This window comes from Sturnus vulgaris, chromosome 2 (assembly GCF_052056855.1).
Source record: "Sturnus vulgaris isolate bStuVul1 chromosome 2, bStuVul1.hap1, whole genome shotgun sequence".
NCBI classification, from domain to species: domain Eukaryota; kingdom Metazoa; phylum Chordata; class Aves; order Passeriformes; family Sturnidae; genus Sturnus; species Sturnus vulgaris.
The window spans coordinates 99,676,908-99,695,739 of NC_142244.1; the positions used below are offsets into that span (position 1 = coordinate 99,676,908).

The following is an 18,832-nucleotide window of genomic DNA, read 5'->3' on the forward strand; positions in this document are numbered from 1 at the left end:
GCCTGTATAATATGTTTTTCTCAGTGTGGAGTTGAGAGACCAACATAGTTGATACAGGCTGTGAAATGTGAACCCCTGAATATGAGAGGCTGTTTCACATTTGGGAGAATTAATTCACTCTCTAGCTATGACAAGAGCCTTGTGCATAGATTGCTCTGTAAAACCAGACAATGTCATCCATTTGCTTTGCTCTTTCTGTTAATCTGTTTCTGTTTTTCTTACCCACTGACTGCAAAAATGATCTGCTCTTCTGTTTTACCTTTACTCTCACTCCCCCATCCAGTGAGACTGCATACAAAATCCACCATTTTTCTGATGCCACTGAATTTACTCCAAAGTACTACATCATTCAAATTTCTCCAGAGAGGTGTTTGACATGGAAGAGTGAAATCATGGCTTTGGCTAATCATTGTTGTTCAGGGTCAGTGCTGCCTTGGGAACAGCAATGTGGTAACCAAAACGCTTGGCCCTATTTCTTAGGGTGCAGCTTTGGGAAGGAAATACCTAGCTGTCACAGGTTTTTATCAAAGGGTGGGAGTTACCTTCAGTTTGATTAATGTTACCTCTTAGCACAGATCGTATATCAAAGAACTATGCAGGCATATTCACACTCGAAATTGGATGTATGAATTGAAACAAGCTGAGACAAAACTAACATCATTCCTGTAAATTGCAATAGGACTTGTAATATGTGGGGTGAGAAGGTTGAGAATCATATACTGTACTGATATCAGGTTTGAGCCAGCACTGCTCCAGTTCCAGAAATATTACAGGACAATGATCAGTAAATGTAAAAAAAAATTGCAGCTGAAACATGTTGGAAACCATCACTGTCTACACATTACAAGTCACAGGAGTAGGTTTCTCACGCTGATTGATGGTAGAGAGTTCCAAGAATATTTACAAGTGCCTGGAGTATGAGTTGCTGTACCTCTCAGGAGCAGAAGCAACCTATGTTAATTGAAAGTAATAATTTAACTATTTCCAAGAATTTATTACCAAAAAAAATTTAAACCCTCAGAGCCAAACACATGATATGCTATTCTGGGGAGAGAAAAGTTGTCTGTCATTTGGTAATCTGTCTCATATAATATTTATACCCTGTAGTGTTGAGTAGAGATGAGGTAAACACTACAAAGAAAAGAAAAGACTCCAATGGTAAGTCTTGGGGCATGCTTTAAGTAAAAGGTTTATACTGATCATGCAAACCCCAGATGTAGTGTGATGTTCACTTTGTAGTTTGATCAAAGTATTAATGATAGCTTTTGAACTTCTGAAAGTGGTCACATATGTGCTGTTTACCCCTATATTTTTCCTCTCTTTACTATTTTCCTTTAAGTAGGAAGCTAATTTCTTTTTCATTTTTAAAATCTAGATATGCAAACTATTTAAGGCATTAAGTGTAAACCCACAAAATTTACCCTGCATGCCAGCGAGGTGTGCTGATCTAGAACAACACTCACACTGCCCCTGGATCACTGGAATGTGAATCTGTCTTTCCCCAGCTTTGTGTTCATAAATCCATACACCATGTCCACATTTTCCCAACCCCACCGAAAAGTTTTGCTCCAAGCCAGCTGGGATCTTACACAGCTGTTGACTCCACTCCTTCAGGCATGTAATAAAGTTTCTGTTGTGATTCTCATAATGGAGGAAATTACATACAGTGATTTGAATTTGACAGAAATTGGATTAGTGAAGTTTGTGAATGCAATGAGCTGCACATTTATTCAGAAAAGCATTATCCCAACCAAAGAAAAGTATGTGCCTATAAAAATATCACATTTGCTTTGAGGGAGCAACATCTCAAGGAAATTCAAGGTTACTAAGTAACTCAAATTTCTGGGACTTCAGTACATTAAAGACAAAATCAAACCTTGCTTTTCAAAAGAGGAGTTATTTTTTATTATCAAGCTTGATTCACTGTCTACACCAATTTTTGTGTTGTACAGAGAATGCAAGGCAGCGTCAGGATGGGGTGGTGAGCAACTCCATCGTGTACTTCACTGAAGACCCCCCGGAGCTGCCACCCAACAGTCCCCACCCACTGAAACTGCGGCGTATTCTCAACCTGAGCCCTTTCACTGTCACTGACCACACACCCATGGAAACTGTGGTAGACATTTTCCGAAAACTTGGACTCCGGCAGTGTCTGGTGACTCGCAGTGGGTGAGTAGTTGACAGTCAAGTGAATATTTTCATTTTGTCTTACTTTGGGAATGGATGAATAAGAGAACCTCACCCATGTTTCTCCAGGGCAGCAAAAGAAGTCAGACTTGGAACCAAAATGGTGCTTGCAGGGTGTTATATTTGATTCTGTTCTCCCAAATCCTAAGTGTACTCTCATTTAGATAAGGTAAAAATAAGTACAAAATAAACTGTTCTAACTTCCACTATCATTCAGTTTTCAGCAGAGGCAGATCTGGGAAGCAGTAATTGTTTGCAAAGTATATGCCTGTTTTTTTCCAGCCAGATTAAGTGTTTGTGAAAATTGTGATAAAGGTGTCACTGGAGGAAAATTAATCTGCTCAACTTTCTTTATTGAATAACGGAAAGGTGTATAAACCAAAGGCCCTCAAATAACAGCTGAAAGAGGTGGGCAAACATGAAATCAGGGGAATAAAAAGCTACACCATGTAGCCTAGACATAACATCCCATAGTTCCAATGGAATTTGAGATATTTGGGCATCATGGCTCATCCCAGGATCTAGTGATAGCAGGATAGCCAAACCGCAGCCATCACACCGAAATGTGGAAGAGTAAAATTTATTCTTCTGTTAAAAAGTCGTTTTGTTATTCAAAAATATTGCATATCAGTTGTTACTTTCAATGCAGTATCCTCAGCATTAAGAAAATAAGAATAATTTTTGGGACACAGATAAAGGTTCTGATTTTAGGTGCCTGGAATCAGAAATTTAGATCTGGAGTTTTAGAACAGTTTTAGAACTTACATGAAATGAAAGGTGGAAAAACTATTAACAATGACATAGTTTCAATATTCAGTGCCTAATGGTCTTCAAGGACTGGAAGTAAAAGCCCTTGAATACTGAGGGTTATGAAATTTTTGACTCTTGGGGCCAGACATCCTATAGACCTCATTTTTCCTGACAGATATAATTCATTTAGGTTCACATAAATGAGAAATTATCATTCAAATTTGAAGGAATTATGCTGTCAGGGAGTGAGAGTTTCGAAACCCTGTGCTTTAGCTTACCTTATGTATTACCAAGCGATGATACCTTGGGTTTGACTGCTGGTCCTCTGCAGCCTGAGCTTAAGGAAACTTATTATTTTATTTTATGAAGTATTAGTTGTTATAGTTTCTCACTCAGTCATGTTCCCAACAAAAAGAGGTAACAAGCCAAAGTATTTCACTTAATTATCGTGGCTGGGGTTGTAGAAATACATGAGGTGAGAATACTTTTATAAAAAGATAATAATTGGGGAATAGATGAACTGGACAGTACTGCATAGAAGCACTCACAAAATGTCCCTGCAGCTGAACAGGGAAAAACCTGGATGATATATGAGATGACTGTTGACTTTTCACTTCCTTTTCTCCTATAGGAGGCTGCTGGGTATCATAACTAAAAAGGATGTATTAAGACATATGGCTCAAATGGCAAACCAGGACCCTGAATCTATCATGTTTAACTAGACTGGTAAAGAAGAAGGAAGTAACCCCAAAGGAATCCCTCCTAGATTAACACGAAGGCTGTGTTTGGTGTTTCATCTTGCTTAAAGAGAAAAAGGTGATGTATATGAAGAATGGCCTGATATGCCTCTGAGGAGGGAGTGGGTGCAGGACAGCACTTATTTAATGAGGAAGGCAGTTTAGAAGCTCTGAGCAGCTGCAGACATCAAGCTGTGTTTCCTTAATGAGATTCCCAACAGCTCAATTGCAGTGCTGGTGGGTGTAGGAGATGCAGTGCTTAGAGACAAAGAGCCACGAGCACCAGTGGGAGGCATCAAGGTCACAGAACTCACGAGGCAGGTGTGAAGAGTAGCTGACACTGTTTATGTACAAGCTGCTAAGAGATATAAAAGGTTTGTGTTCCACGCCAGAGAGTGTAGATGAGTAATGTCAGTTGCTTTTGTTACTGGAATCATGGCTATTTGTTTGCTACTGAGTTATACCGTTTTCAGGACGGACAAAAACGAGCATATTTTTAAATGAAAGATTTTGCCATCTTCATTTATTTTGTAAATGTTTAATGAATCAAGACTGGAGTTAAGTCTTAAGAAAAGAGTAAGATTATGCCTCAAATCACTTTAAAATGTCGTGTCCCTTGCTCCCTGCTTTAGTCTTTGAATTTTATACTGCTTAGCATTTCTGCCAACCAGCTTCCCCTTATTAATGTTGAAATGGGATTTATTTGTAAGAATTTATTATCTCTCTATGCAATTTTGCATACAAGTACTGTAATACTTAGTATTTTGTGGTTTGCTGTGGTAACTGGAAAAAACATAGACTCCCATTAAATAGTTTTCAAAAGCACTAAAAGGACAGTATCTGTCTCTCATCAGTATCAGTGACGAGAGATTGAATCCCTCACCTGTCTTCCCTTGTGTACATCACAATTTTTCACAAATGAATGATGTTCTGCATTGATTCTTGGTTCCCCATTTAAGTCCTTTTTGTCACTGCTCTTTCTTGGATTTGTCTGCACTTGCCAAGAGATTGCTAAAATTAATTTAACAGTCATAGACACTTATTCTGTAAAAGATCTACCTTTTATGCACTCATCAGTCATGGGACTGTGGAATTCCTCTCCACAGCACTGTGGCTGGATAAGATCAGAGGGACTGAGAATGCAAATGATCATAGAAAAGCTTTAAATATTTATCTGTTTGCACCAAGAACACAAGATTTAACAGATCCTGGTAGAGATCTCTAAGTTACTCAGGAAAAAAAATGTTTAATTTTCCTAAACCCTTGTTCTGTCCCTACATGAGATAAAGAGGGTCAACCCTTTAGTTAATACTTCTATCAGTAACAGAATACCAAATTTTACTCTCTGTAACGTGTAATTCACACTGCCCAGTGTTTGCTTTATAGGTGTAAACATAAAGATGGGAGAAAGGTTGTGCCCTGAATCGCCTTCAGACCTCCTGGTTCCCTTCCTTTAGGCATCTGAGACCTCTGGTATTTTTGTTCAGATTCTCCCAGATAACAGGTGCTGTTTGAATGGTCCTCATGGATGGAGATGACCTTTCACACCAGAACAGCCTGTTGCTTACCCCAAGCCAAACCCAGGCTGTTGATCTAACATGCATGATTATTGTGTCCCTGAACTGAGACAACTGCTCAGGTGCACCCTGAGCTAGATGCCAAAGTTCTGTGTCACAAATTCCTCCTCTTATCTCCAGTGACCCTGCTTCCTTCTGGCATGAGTCCCACTGCATTCACACTGAGTATGGCCCAAATTGCTGAAGTAAAAGAAACGGAAGTAAAGGGATAATTTTAATCTGTTAAGTACTCCACTTAACAATGATGTTTGCAACAGATTGACAAAAATATATGTAGCTCTGGCCAAAGCCCATAAATATTTCAGTGTATACTTTTTGTTAACTGAACAGCTGCAGTACAATGTATTATTAAAGGGATATTGTCAAAACTATGTAAACTATAGGACTGAGCAACCCCTTTCTTCTGAAAATAGGAAATACAACATAATGTGGTTATTTATTACATTTTTCTGTGAAGCTGTCAGCAACCAAACTCATGACAAACAAACCAAGTCAACAACAGTGCTCATAAACACTAGATTCCCTCATTTGAACAGAGATGCCATCATAAAATCAGTTCATTCCCACTACTAAATGAAAGTAGTACAATTTCAGTTTCTACTCATAACTTCTAGAATCTAAGGGATGTAGACTAGGCTAAAAAGGCTGACTTTTGAGAGCAATCTCATTCTTGGATTAAAACTGTATGACCATGTTCTATTTTCCATGTTTGCTAACAGGAACCAGTATAGTGTATCAACACTGAAAAACATTATCATTTCTGAGAAAAAGACATGGACTTGCCTGACTGAGGTTAATCTGGCTACAATACAAATACAAATTCACATATGGATTGACTTGGCTTATCAGGTTAAACTCAGTCTGTGATTATGCATGGACATGGACTTGTGTGGTTAATTCCCATTAATACCCAGAGGCCTGATTTACTGAAACCAAATCATCCCTGTGAGAGCTTGTTGCTTTGCCTTATTAGATGACTTAGGAGAAGCCCTCAGGGCTTAAAAACAAGATCCAAAAAAACAACATGGTGGTTTGTAGCAAGCACCAGCAGAAGGAATTGAGATTTATGTAGTTATTGTGAATGCAGTCTGACCCTGGGCTATCACCCAAGTAAAAGGCAGGTAAATGGGTGCACAGCTCTCTTCTGTCAAACACATTCCTTTCTAGATGGAAAGCTTTAAATATCTAAGGGCTCAAGGGAAAAACCTTTGGACACACAGCCATGTAGTGCTGCTCCTTGTTCCAGTGTCTGTTCAAAAGATGTTAAACCAGAGCAGGGGCTGCTCTCTGGCTGTGCAGGAGTGGCACACTCATGGCTAACTTCAGCTGCTTGGTGTTATCATCCAGGCTGAGGCTGATGCTAGAATGACATGTAGGGCTTTGAAAGAGGACAGACTTTGCTAATTAGAAAACTTCCTCCATGCTGCAGCCTTTATTGCTCTTCACACTGGTGTCTGAAAGGGAACACCCTTAATATAAATTAATAACATGCTTATCTCAAAAAATGCACTTATGATGTAATGATTTGATTAATTTCCCCACAATAAGCCCATTATCAGGCACTGTTTTCCATCTGTATTCCAAAATTTGTCTCAGAATGTACTGAATAGACTCCAAGAGGCATAGATCTCAGCCCTAACTATTTCTTTGAATTTGTAGAGCTTAAGATAGTAATGTAGTGTTATCAATCTGAGTTACATGAGTATTTTAGTTTATACTGCTGACTTTATGCAACCTCCGTTCAGTCCTTCCAGCAGCTGGCCTTCAAAAATGCCCAACTAAACTAAACAGGGGAATAAAAATCTTTGAATGATGGAGGTTCAGTACTGTACCTTTGTTTTGCATGAACTGTGTTACGTTACATTCAGCTTCTGATGTGTACTTGAAGCAATCTGTAGTGGAAAGTTTAATAATAAAGACCAGAAATGGATGACATTAGACAGACCCATTGGCTGTCCCAGTAATACTAATTATTAATTCTTACGCTTTGAAGAAGCAGAAAAAAATGTTTAAGGATTACAGAAGACTCACTGATTCCTGTTTGAATGACACTATATTTATGACTATAGTTTTGCTTCGGCTCTGTTTGTTGTTTTGGGTTTTTTTAATTGTAGGAAACAGTGTATATGTTGCACCTTATAAAAAACAATGTTTGGATTCTATTTTTTAAATAAAACTGACTTACAGTACTGGAAACATTTCTTGGACATCTTATTAATTAGAAAAGTATTTCACTTAATGTCTCTATGATTTTTATGTTTCCTTTTCTCACTTTTAGGGATAACTCAAGCCTGAGTTCTAGAGATCTAGGGTATCCAGTTCAATTATAGGTCAGGTAATATTAAGTTGGGAGTTAGTAAAGTTCATGCAGTGGGCTTCAGAGAATCAACCTTGACAGCTGGCTATTTTATTTTCAGACAAAAATATTTTTTCTTCAGCATCAAAAATACCTTAGAAATCTAAAAAGAGAAGAAGAGCAATTTATCTAACCAGGTTGTTCTGTCTACAATGATCACAAAACTTTAAAACTAAATGTTACAAAGCCCCTATGATATATTTTTTGTATATATTTTTCAGTTGCACTTTAATTCAGAGCTAAGATCAAGGACTAAAAATGACAGGTGCAATCATCCCCATTTAACTGGATGAAACATACCCTAAACCTCTGTCAGAGGCTAAATTCTGGGTAGTAGCAGAGAATATGGGCTTGATCCTGATCAGCATGCTAACTAAGATGAACATGCCAGCGATATCCTATTCCAATTAAACTACTCATTTCAGAAACTGGTTTTGGGAGTCCCATGGCCTTCAACTCATTCCATGGATTGCTGTGCCCTTAACACAACTCAAAGCACAGACCAAAACCCCAGGAGTCATCAAGCATGCAGCAACTTTAATAAGTAGTAATAATTCCTATTGTTTGTATTTGGTCATGGGGTGCTGAACTTTAGACCTACCTGTCATCACTTCTGATGGCACAGCTGGGAAATGGAATAGAAAATGTTCAGAGGCGTTCAGCACTGCTGTGGTGCAGCTGTGCTCCACATATCCTGGCTGATATTCACCCAAACCAAGCAGACTGTTACCATCCATGTATCTTCTTGTTCTTTTAGGAGAGGCTCTTCCTCCACATCCATTTCCTACAAGCTGTATTATTCCCTTGTGCTGTTCTGCTCCTCTGCTCCAAATGTGATCTTGCTTCTTGCTCCTCACTGCTGTGGTGGCTCCCTAAGCAGAGTCTCACAGACATCATATCTGAAATAAGAAAGGTGCATCTCCAGTGGAGAGCCTCTGCTTGTGGCAGACAGGATTTTGCATTGCTGCTTCCTGGAGGACACAGCAAACAAGTGTTGCTGGAATGCTGCACAGAGTTTTTTGATTAGTTTTTGGCTTGCTGTCTCTTAGGATCTGGTTATTGAGTTCTCTCTTCCCAAATTAAAGTGCAAACAGTAACTGTTCTTGTCCCTTTTGTACAGTCCAAGTCCTGGGTATCCATAAGGCATGGGGGCAATTCCCACCCAGCATGAGATGGGATGTGTGTAAGATACTTCCTTTCTCACAGTTTGCCTTGGTGGGAGCTTTTGTGCAGATAGTTACCTAGATCTGCCTCACCAGGCCTGGCACCTTCCTGTTGTTGCTGTCAGCACTTTTCCCACAGTTTGCACAGTGGAATTTTGTCCAGTGTGTTAATTCCTAACTTTCCCCTCTGGTTAGGTCTGGTATTAATGCCTTCCTTTTCCCCATCTGTGCTTATTCTAAGGTCCTGTTGTGGTGGCTTCCCTTGTGGGAACTTTCTTGTTTAACAGTGTTTGAGGCTGTTCATTGTGCTTCTCCAAGTCCTCACACTATATTAAAGCAATATCAAAAAGATCAACTTCTGAGAAAAATAGCTGCTGCATTTCACATATCAATCTAGTATGTTTACCATCTTGACTAGTAACTAGTGACTTCTCAGTGAAGTCAGTCTGGAGCTGGGAGGTGACTGTGAGAGCTGTATCCTGAAGCATTTATGGGCTCAGGCAGAATGAGACAGGAATTGCTGACCTGTAGCTGCAGCATTTGGTTGACTCTCCATCCCGCCTTTAACCTTATTGTATTATGAGCATAATTAATATTCTCGGTTTGAGCACATTACAAACCCTGTTTTAGCACAGTTAATGATTTCAACCCTTGTTATCTTTCAGAATTATCTTGTAAGTGAGGATTAAAATAATTGGAGTGTTTCTACTGGCTTTTCCCAGTCACAACAGGTAACTGGTTAGGAAGACATAACCATATGTAACAGCCAGCTTAGGGAGAGTCAGTATTTGGCACTTAAGCTGTGTTTCATTTGAGAAATGATAGTGCAGCCTGAACAATCACTGCGCAGCTCTCTGTGGGGGTTTGCAAAGCCTAATGATTTGTTCCTGGCTTGAACAGCATTTAAAGCAATGTTTGTGGCCAGCTGATGTTACATACCCTTCATATTCACTCTTTCTTAATCCACAAAGATTCAGGCAAGGGAGCTGAAAAAAATGTGCAGATTGCTTAGGAAACTAGACAATCAACTGTATTAGCTAGGAAGAGCTGCTTTATTGTCTCAAAGTTATGTCTACAGTGGCATCCCACTTTCAGGAGAACCATACCCTGTGAGGGGTTCACTGGCTGGTCTCACTACTAGGAAGGAGTAATACCTAAAATATAAAATAGTATGTTTGTATTGACTGCAACCAATGCTATTGTTTTTTTCTCCTAATGTATTCTAAAAGACAACTTTTTTCCCTGAAGCAAGCTCACTGTTTCTACAGTTGCTACTGAGACATGGACTATGGCCATGCACAATTTGATGGGTAGTGCTGCAGTACTAGTGCATTAAATGCTAGTTGAGTGTTTCTCCTTTGATAAATGCAGTAAAAAGGAGTGGCTGCCATAATTGTGTCATGCAAAAGGACCATTACAGATAATTAAAAATTCAAATGAACTGTAGTCTTCTGCTTCTAAAGATTCCCAAAAGGTAAGATTGAAAGGTTGTGAAGGCTTATTATTTATAAAATATATTTGTGTTTAGATAATTTCCAAAGTTACGATTTTCCTAAAGACAAATTTTACTTACCTAACTCTCAGATTATGTGACCATTAGAATCCAAAATTTCTGAATGACGTACAGGGGACAACCAGACCCTTGAAGTCCCAATCCTGGGAAGAGAGAGAGACACCTAAGCTCTGCTGTGGCTCATGGATGAGGGACAGGACACAAATTCTATCAAGGCTCCAAAATTATCCTGGTCAGCAGTGACATTCAGGAAAAAAGCACAATATGTGCAATCACCAGCCCTTCCCTTTTTCACAGTAACCTCATGGTTACAGACTCCTTGTTAGGTAAGTCCATGCAATGCAGGTCTTGTAGGTGTTGATTTAAGTGTAGCTCACTAAGTTACCATAGTGCAGCTGCTTCTTTGCTAACTGCTGCTCTGGTGGGCTTTCTGCCAAGCCAGATGGAGCATTGTCCTAAAAGGACATTTGTAGACTTCTACTTAAAGGTAACCCAGGTAGCTATTCTGAATCACATTGAGATGCAGATTCTGTATCTAAATTGTTATAGGAAACTTAGCCTTTGGCTTATACTCATGTTTCAGATATTGGGATGTTCATCACATTTTTAGGCCTTGCTGTAGCCTGAACACAGTGTTTTGCTTCATGTAATTGACGTGAAAATCTAACAAACATTTGTCACTGACCAAAATATTTAACTATCTTCTATGCAGTCACTGCTTGAGATCATTTATCATTTAGATTATTGTACTAATTCTTGATTTTTAATCTCTGTTTGACATTTAAGCACCCGATTAATAATAATATTTATTTCTTTATTTATCCAATTAATTCATTCAAATGGTACAATAATTAGAGGTACAACAAAGGTATAAATCGTCTGCTATAAGATTTTCCACATCATAGATAATTAATTAATTAATTAATTATGTTTTAGCCCTGTCTCAACTTCTAAGGAACACTATTACAAAGCACAAGTCACAGGAACACAAGGAATAAATCATATGCTCCTCTGCACCTCTTCTTTCCAAGCCAGGGAACATGCATGCAACCATTCCTTTTCTCTCTGTCAGGCCAGGTTTAGGAAATAGAAATCCATGCACATTTGATGTCTACAACAACTCCTGGTTAGTAAATCTCTCCATGTCAGACTGCTTCCTTCCAAACAGGCACCATTCCAAGAACACCAGTTCTCCTTCTGTGTAAGGATAACCAGGTAGGGGAGGTAACTAACACCTCCACCCCCTCCTCCTTTTCTCACTTTGCTATTTTTCTTCTCATTCAGTCCCAACCATCCAGTCCCAACCCATTCTGCCTCTTTGCTGAAGCTTTTCTGTAATAACCGAAGAACACCCAAACAAATCAACACATCTGCTCTTTCTGTTCACTTGGGACTTCTGCACAGAATGCAAATTTGCCAGCAACAAAGTCAGTAGCTAAGCTACAATCTAGCTACCAGCATTATTTCCACTGAATAAATATTCAGTGCTCATGAATTGTAAAAGACAAACCATTGAAGGTCTAGAACCAGGGGCCAGGTTGATCATCTGATGGCCTGGTACACACAGACCACAGTAACATATACTGTCTTATTTGCTCTTTTTCTGCCTCCATGTTAGAGTTCTGCCTTCGTGCTGTTCAGGCTTCAACAATATAGAGGACAGGAAGAGTTCCCTTTGGCAAGATCCCTTTTCTTCTCAGAATAATGCCCCATTCATGAGACTATGAAGTTTTTTGCCTCTCTTACGGACGGTTTTTCATTCTTCATGAACATTAGTCCAGGGTTGAAAGCAGCGTTCTTAGCAGTGGTTACATTTGCTCTCACACACAGAAACAGCAAGTGCTCCTCTCTACCTAGGGACACTCCAGGTGAAGCTGGAGCAGCAGCACAGACACCTCCTCCCCAGCAGAGCTGGAGGCCACCACTGCCTCCTCCCATCTTCGTTGGCTACAAGGCTCTGGGAACAGGAATGCACAGAGGAAAAAGGTGGAGAACTGTGATACTTGGCTGATGATACACTCTGTTGGGATTGATTTAAGCTGGTCATCAGAAGTTCTGGCTGGCCTCTTCCTTCCCACTGCTCCATCCTGTGAAGCTCACAGTTAGGGGAGGAGTATCCAGTGAGTAACTGCATCACACCACACACGCACACCAGGAATCGTGTTTAGCTTTTCTGCAGTTGCACAAAATCTGTCTTTCTCAGATCAATGAAAAACCAAATCTGTGTCTGTGGATTTGGTTTTCCAAAACTCCACAGCTCCATGTGCACTGAGCACAAGAGGCTGGCAGTTTATCACAGCAGACAGCCATGGTCTAGCCTCATATCTTTCCTGCACTAACAAGAGGGCCCCGTGGTTTTCCTTACATTTAGATTTTCTATGAGCTTCAAAGAGAAGATATTATCAGTTGTAACAGTGTTCAAGTACCAGAGGGCACTTGAGAGAGGCCAGCATCCTCATGTGATAAGGAGAGCTAGCAGTGCCACACAGGCACTCTGTGCTGCCTCTGAACCAGCAGCTAATATTTTGGCTACATCTGCAACATGTTAGGGCAAACACTCCCCAAGGGGCAATGGTTTTAGTCTGAAAGACAACAGATTTAAACTATATATTAGGAAGAAATTCTTTACTGTGAGGGTAGTGAGACACTGGAACAGGTTTCCCAGAAAAGGTGTGGATGTCTCTTCACTGGAAGTGTTCAAGGGCTGATTGAACGGGACTTGGAGTAATCTGGTCAAGAGGAAGGTGTCCCTGCCCATGCCAGGAGGGGTGGAACAAGAGGATCTCTAAGATCTTTCTGGATCCAGTCCAAACCATTCTGTGATTCCATTCTGTGCTGCACCAAATGCTCAGGGTGTTTAGTGATCTACTGCTCCAGGCTCTAAATTTCACTGCAGTATTTATTAATCAGCGTTAGGACAATGAGCACGGATTTATTCAACAGCTGCAGTGGGCTGGAGCAGCAGGGTCCCACTAGGTGGCAATCCAGCCCTCGGCATGGCTGTGGCAGCAGCGGCAGTGCCACCAGCCCTGCTCAGGCTGACAGAGGCCACCCGGGTCATTGCTATGCGCTGACTCCTGGTTCCTGCAGGAATCAAAGCTCTATCATTGTTTGCTCTACACGTATAATTTGCCTCATGAATTTTCGTAGATATGCCAATTAAAAGCTATTTTTAAAAATTGTATTTATTTATGTATTTATTTATTTTAGCTATATATATTCTGTTGGGAAAGGGAGAGGAAAGAAAGAAACCTTTTTCTTTGTTTGGAGTATTTGGCAGGGCTAAAGCACAACTGTCTGCTTTGGCTTCTTAAAACACATATCACATCTGTAAAAACATAGTGGCAAAAGGAGGAAAAAAATAATCTGCAATGCTTTCCTGGTGGTTTCTATGAGGCTTTCATGTAAACAATACATTTTCATCAATTATGCATTTAGGTCACAGGAAGAGTTGGTGGAAGGAATTCTTTTGCCATTTAAAAGTCGCTGTCAGGAAGAAAATATAGCCAAGCTGATGGAGCTAGAAGAAATACAATTTTGTTCTTCTGACCTGATGTTTTTCTTTTTCACTTTCTTTACCATCATTCCTATTTGCATAAGTATGTCTTTCAGAGTAGCAGTATCTGTGTAAGGAATGCACAGAGGCCCTTTGAGCATGGAAAAGTCTTATTTTGCAAAGGCAATTCTAAAACATGTTACTGTTTATGTTGTTTACATGAAACAACATTAGAGAATTGACTAAAATGCCTTCTCTGTAAAACATTTGGTCAGATCTGGAAAACAGCATACGCTCCTTGGTAGCATTACCATATGCAACCTTTAGGCTTCTGTGCAATTTACAGCCCCATGTTAACATGCTTAAATATTCTGTTAAAAGAATAATGAGAATTAAGTGCTGAGGAACAGGTTTCACAGTAGCCACCACACAGAACAGGCAACAGCTGATATTAGCTACCAAAAAATGCCAGAGAAAACATTAAGATCTTATCTCTTCTCTATATTGGTAATCTCAGAGCACTTACTTTCTTTTTTTCTTGTGAAAAATCCCTGACTCCATCCTGCAAACCCTGGCAAAATTAACATGGAAAGGCAGAAGGGAGAAGAGCGAGATTACTGCAATTAGTAGGAGAAGAAAGCTCTGCATTCCCACGCCTTCTCCCAGCTCTGCTTATCTATTTTATTTACTTTTCTCAAATGTACAATATATTACCAGCCTTGGGAACAGGGACAAAGCGGAAGTCTCCCACCTCAGACGTAAATGCCACAGCAGTTAGGCTAGAGATTTTCCCTGTGCATACTGTGGCCAGCACCATACATTCCTGTGGCCCAGCTTCAGCAGGAAAGGGCAAACACTGCTTTTCTCTCTGTTCTTTCCTAACCTGAAGGTCAGGGCTCCAGACTGAGAGGGATCATACAGCCAGGTATGATGCTTTTCCAGTGCATCACTTCTTTCTTGGGTCATGTACCTGAAAGTAACATTCAGCAATGCCAGAGTACCAGAGCATAATGCTGAGTGACAGAAGGATGGCTTGGTTAAGATCAAGTTGTCCCATGTGCTAGGGGCTGTCCATGAGCTTAGGGACTCATGGCAAAGCACAGTGAGCTTCTTTAGAGATCAATAGCTCTGAAACATATGGCTCCTTAACAGGAGTCAGCTTGGGCTAGCAACAACCCTCCCTCCTTAGGAGATGTGGGGAAAAGGTTAGCAGAGTATGTGTTGTGCCCATATGGGACCAGGGTTGGTGACTTGACATAGCACATATTGCCCTGCTTGTTTATTTGTAAGTAAATAAAACTGTACCCGACCAGTGTATTTGGCAATGAGTAAATTGCTTCCTACTGACCCTGAGGGATCTGAGAGAGGTGATGGAGAATTTGTGAAACATCCTTTGAAGCTCATAGGACCAAAGCTCCTTATTACAAAACAGGCACCATTATAACCCTGGTCTGAGGTGTCTCTCTGCTGAGAGTGAAATACTGAGTATGCCTCTTTAATCCAGAGTAATTTTTATTAATTTGTTTTCACTTTAGAAGTGAAGAGCTAAGCACTACTTCAAAGGTTAAATTGAGCATATTTGTACTATATATGCATAATCATTTCAGATAATTAAATTGATTCTCAAAATAGTCTCACCACTAAGAAGAAAACATCCTAATGACCTTAAAAAAAATCTGCTATAATTAAGGTTGCACATGCAAAAGTTAGCAGTTTTCCTATGTTTATGAAATAAATCTGTGCTATGAGACAGGGAATTTAAAGGCAGGCCTCTTTCATGCCTTCTTCTTGAAGATGTGCTCTTTTCCAGAAACACTTAAGTATGTATTTCACAGAATGAGTGTGACTTTAGCAATTGGAAAGGGCTGCCAAGGAAAGTGGTGGATGGACCACCCCTGGAAGTGTTTAAGAAATGACTGGATGTGGCATTTAGTTCTATGGTTTAGTTGACATGGTGGTGGTGTTTAGTCAAACATTGGACTCCATGATCTTGGAGGTCTTTTCCAGTCTTAATGATTCTACGATTCTGGAGAAACCTCTAGGACATTTATCTAAAGCCTCTGGTTCTGTTGCTTCCTGGATTTCTTTAGTAAGTTGCTAGTTAATACTGACCAGTAAGAATAAAAAGAAAGAAAAAACAAATAAAAAGTTTTATCTGATACCATCTGCTAATCCTGGTATTCTCCTGAGAATGACCCCTAAATCACTGGACTGTTGACTAGCATTAGAAAGAAAAACTAGAATTTCCGAGAGTAAAAGTCTTCATTTCCTTTACTTTTCTTGCAAATACAATAAAGTGGATCATGCTGAAGGAAAGAAAATCTTTTTGTGACATTTTTGTGTGGAAAAAGCACTCCAAAATATTGCAGTCTCCCCCCACCTAAGAATGTAGTTTTATTGCTTAGTCAAAAGCATAAGTCATTTCTACAGCCCCTCTTAACCCCTTGCAGGCACTTAGACTCAGATCTTACAATTTCTTCCAAGGCTATATCTTACTAAATTGTGGGAATGAAGGCTTGTCCTTTGTTAGAGTAAATACTAAGCCATCCATTTACTTTGTGGGGCCTAAGATTTACAGCCTGTTTATGAAAGATAAGAAAAATCTGGCTTTGAAATTCCCACTGACAAATTTTGCAGCAGTGGAAATATTAGCTTTTCTCTTCTACTTATTTTTACTAGGAATTAATTCTGGTTTACTTTGCTCTAAATCTTGTTTACTTTCTGTTTTCCAGCGTTGCTATCAGCCAGAAATTACCTTTCACCCTAGAACTGTATTTTTTCTATTTTTGTGCAGTAGTATATATTAAAGCGTGTTAAGTGCTTTTAAGCTATAGAATGGCAGGTGCTATATAAACATTTATCTTTGTTATGATTGTTTAAAGCAGAAGACTCAGAGGCATATAAAAGAAAAAATAAAATATCCCCACCTTCTGCCCTCAGTTTTCACATCTATTTCATAATCAGTTCAGGAAAAAAAACCAACAAAACAAACCCTCACAGAAAGGAAATATTAAAACTGCTTTGCAGCACGAAACAAGGATAATTTCACTTCATGTTAAATTCCCACATTTGCACTCACAGATGATTTAATTTTGAAATAGCCTTCAAAACAGCTTATCTCAAAAAAGTGCAGCTGAAAGGTTTCATAACAAAATATTCTTTTTTATTCTTTTCTTTGCAATCAATTCATATTCTTTCTCACTTTTGTTGAAGTGGTGTTTATTCAGACTGTGTGAGCTTGTGGGATGGTGGAAATGGGAAGGATGTCTGTCTTTGGGAAACAAAATCTACGTGACACTCAGCAGAATATGTGTTTGCTGGATTATTCTTTTACTATTGTTCCAGGACCACTAAGGTTTACTTAAAAAACCAAAAGTTTCAGAGGCCAGGTGCCTTATATTATATGCTTGAGTGTTCCTTCCTGACTGAGTTGCTTTCCCCGTTAGAGATTTTTTGTCCCATTCCCATTTGAGGTTTGTTTCCTGTTCCTTTTCATTTCACCTTAGCTTTTCATGCAATGACATCCAGATAGAAAGAGACAGTCATTGCCATGGTTTTCACTCTAAAGCTGAACTTCCTGGCTTTTATGGCTCATAATCAATCCCATAATGTCCTGTGATTTCTATGTATGAGTGGCAAGAAGTAAAAGGGAGTTTATTTTGCCTGTATGCAGACAGGCCAACTTTCACACATTAGGAGCAGCAACTAATCACCCACAACATTTCCTAAAGTTTATGGTGCTGGCAGACAGCTGTTTTTGTTCCAATGTGATGGTTTCTTTGCAGACTCCTGCTGCCAGCAGTGTCTCAACCACTTTACTAGTGCTCCATGCACCACACATCCTGGACTACTGCCTTTAAAGCTCCTTTCTACTTTATACAAACAAAAGCAAACTAGTCTGCCAACAAATACTAAGGAGACAGACACATTGTTACTGCAGCCATATGCTCTGTGAAAGGGAAATTTCAGTTACCGACACCTACAACTGAAAGAACAAAATGATCGTACGTAGGCATGCACCCCAGTTCCTTCAATAATGATTTTAGCTTTATATTTTGTTTGGATTTTTTCCCCCTTTTAAATCTTGGCCCTTGGAAAATTCACTAAATCTACTACTCATGAGATAGGAATTTTCAAAAAAAAAGTTACCTATATTCATTGAAAGTTTAACCAATGTTACTGTAAATGCATTTGTTCCACAAATGTTGTAAATGTATAGAAGCAGGGCCTTGCCTAAGCAATTGCTGATAACAATATTGAACAGCTCTTTAGTATTTGACTTGATTAACGTGTAGTTTAAGAGATTGAAGAAAGCATTCATTTAATCTCTGCAATGCTTTGTCTATAATTTCCTATTGTAAACTTGTTCTGATGCTCCTTGTCTTCAAAGACTTCAAAAGTAAGTCCTCGAAGCTGAGAATGCACCCCACTGCTGACAGCCCAAGTGTCTGCCCTTAAACAGAACTGGTGTTGGAAGATTGGCACCTTATGCTATGGACAGTGTGAGGCTGAGCCCACAAACACTGGTCAGCCTGAAGATACAACTTTCTAGAAAAGAAATATGTGGAAATCTTAATAAATTCAGCAGAACTCTGAACTGCAGTCAATTACTAAATGCAGAAGAAGAAACAAGTGGTTTGAGGAAGGAGAAATATTCCCTTTAATCAAGCCATTAAACAATCATCTCTGACTAATGAGGTGTAAAACTGAACATTTGAAGTGGATTCACTTTCCTTCTCTCCCACTGATACAGACACATTTGCAATCATGTATATTTGTTCAGAACAGTCATGCTGGTTTTAACTTCCATCTAATTATTATTTATATGATAATAGTTTCTAGGAGCCCAGTTACAGACCAGAAGGCTGCTGTGCTAAATGTAGAACACTTGCAAAAAAATTTATTGAACCACAAAGATGATAGGAAATCCACCCAATAAATCCGGTGTTGGTTTTACAGTTGCTTATAATTAATCTCCTACCAAAACAAAAGACAGTAGCAAACATAATTTACAAAAAATCAACCCCTCCTCGATCTTAAATGTTGTATGATT

At 39.4% G+C, this 18,832-nt stretch overlaps 1 protein-coding gene across 1 annotated transcript in view; it reads left to right on the top strand.

Moving 5' to 3' along the window:
• The window catches only part of CLCN4 (Cl-/H+ antiporter 4), a 41,490-nt gene extending 34,043 nt beyond the window's left edge, over positions 1-7,447 (top strand). The window contains exons 11-12 of the mRNA XM_014882442.2: positions 1,953-2,169; positions 3,569-7,447. Coding sequence (XP_014737928.1) covers positions 1,953-2,169; positions 3,569-3,659 — 308 coding nt within the window. The 3' untranslated portion in view covers positions 3,660-7,447. The remainder of the gene's footprint in view (positions 1-1,952; positions 2,170-3,568) is intronic.
• The last annotated feature ends 11,385 nt before the right edge of the window (positions 7,448-18,832 follow it).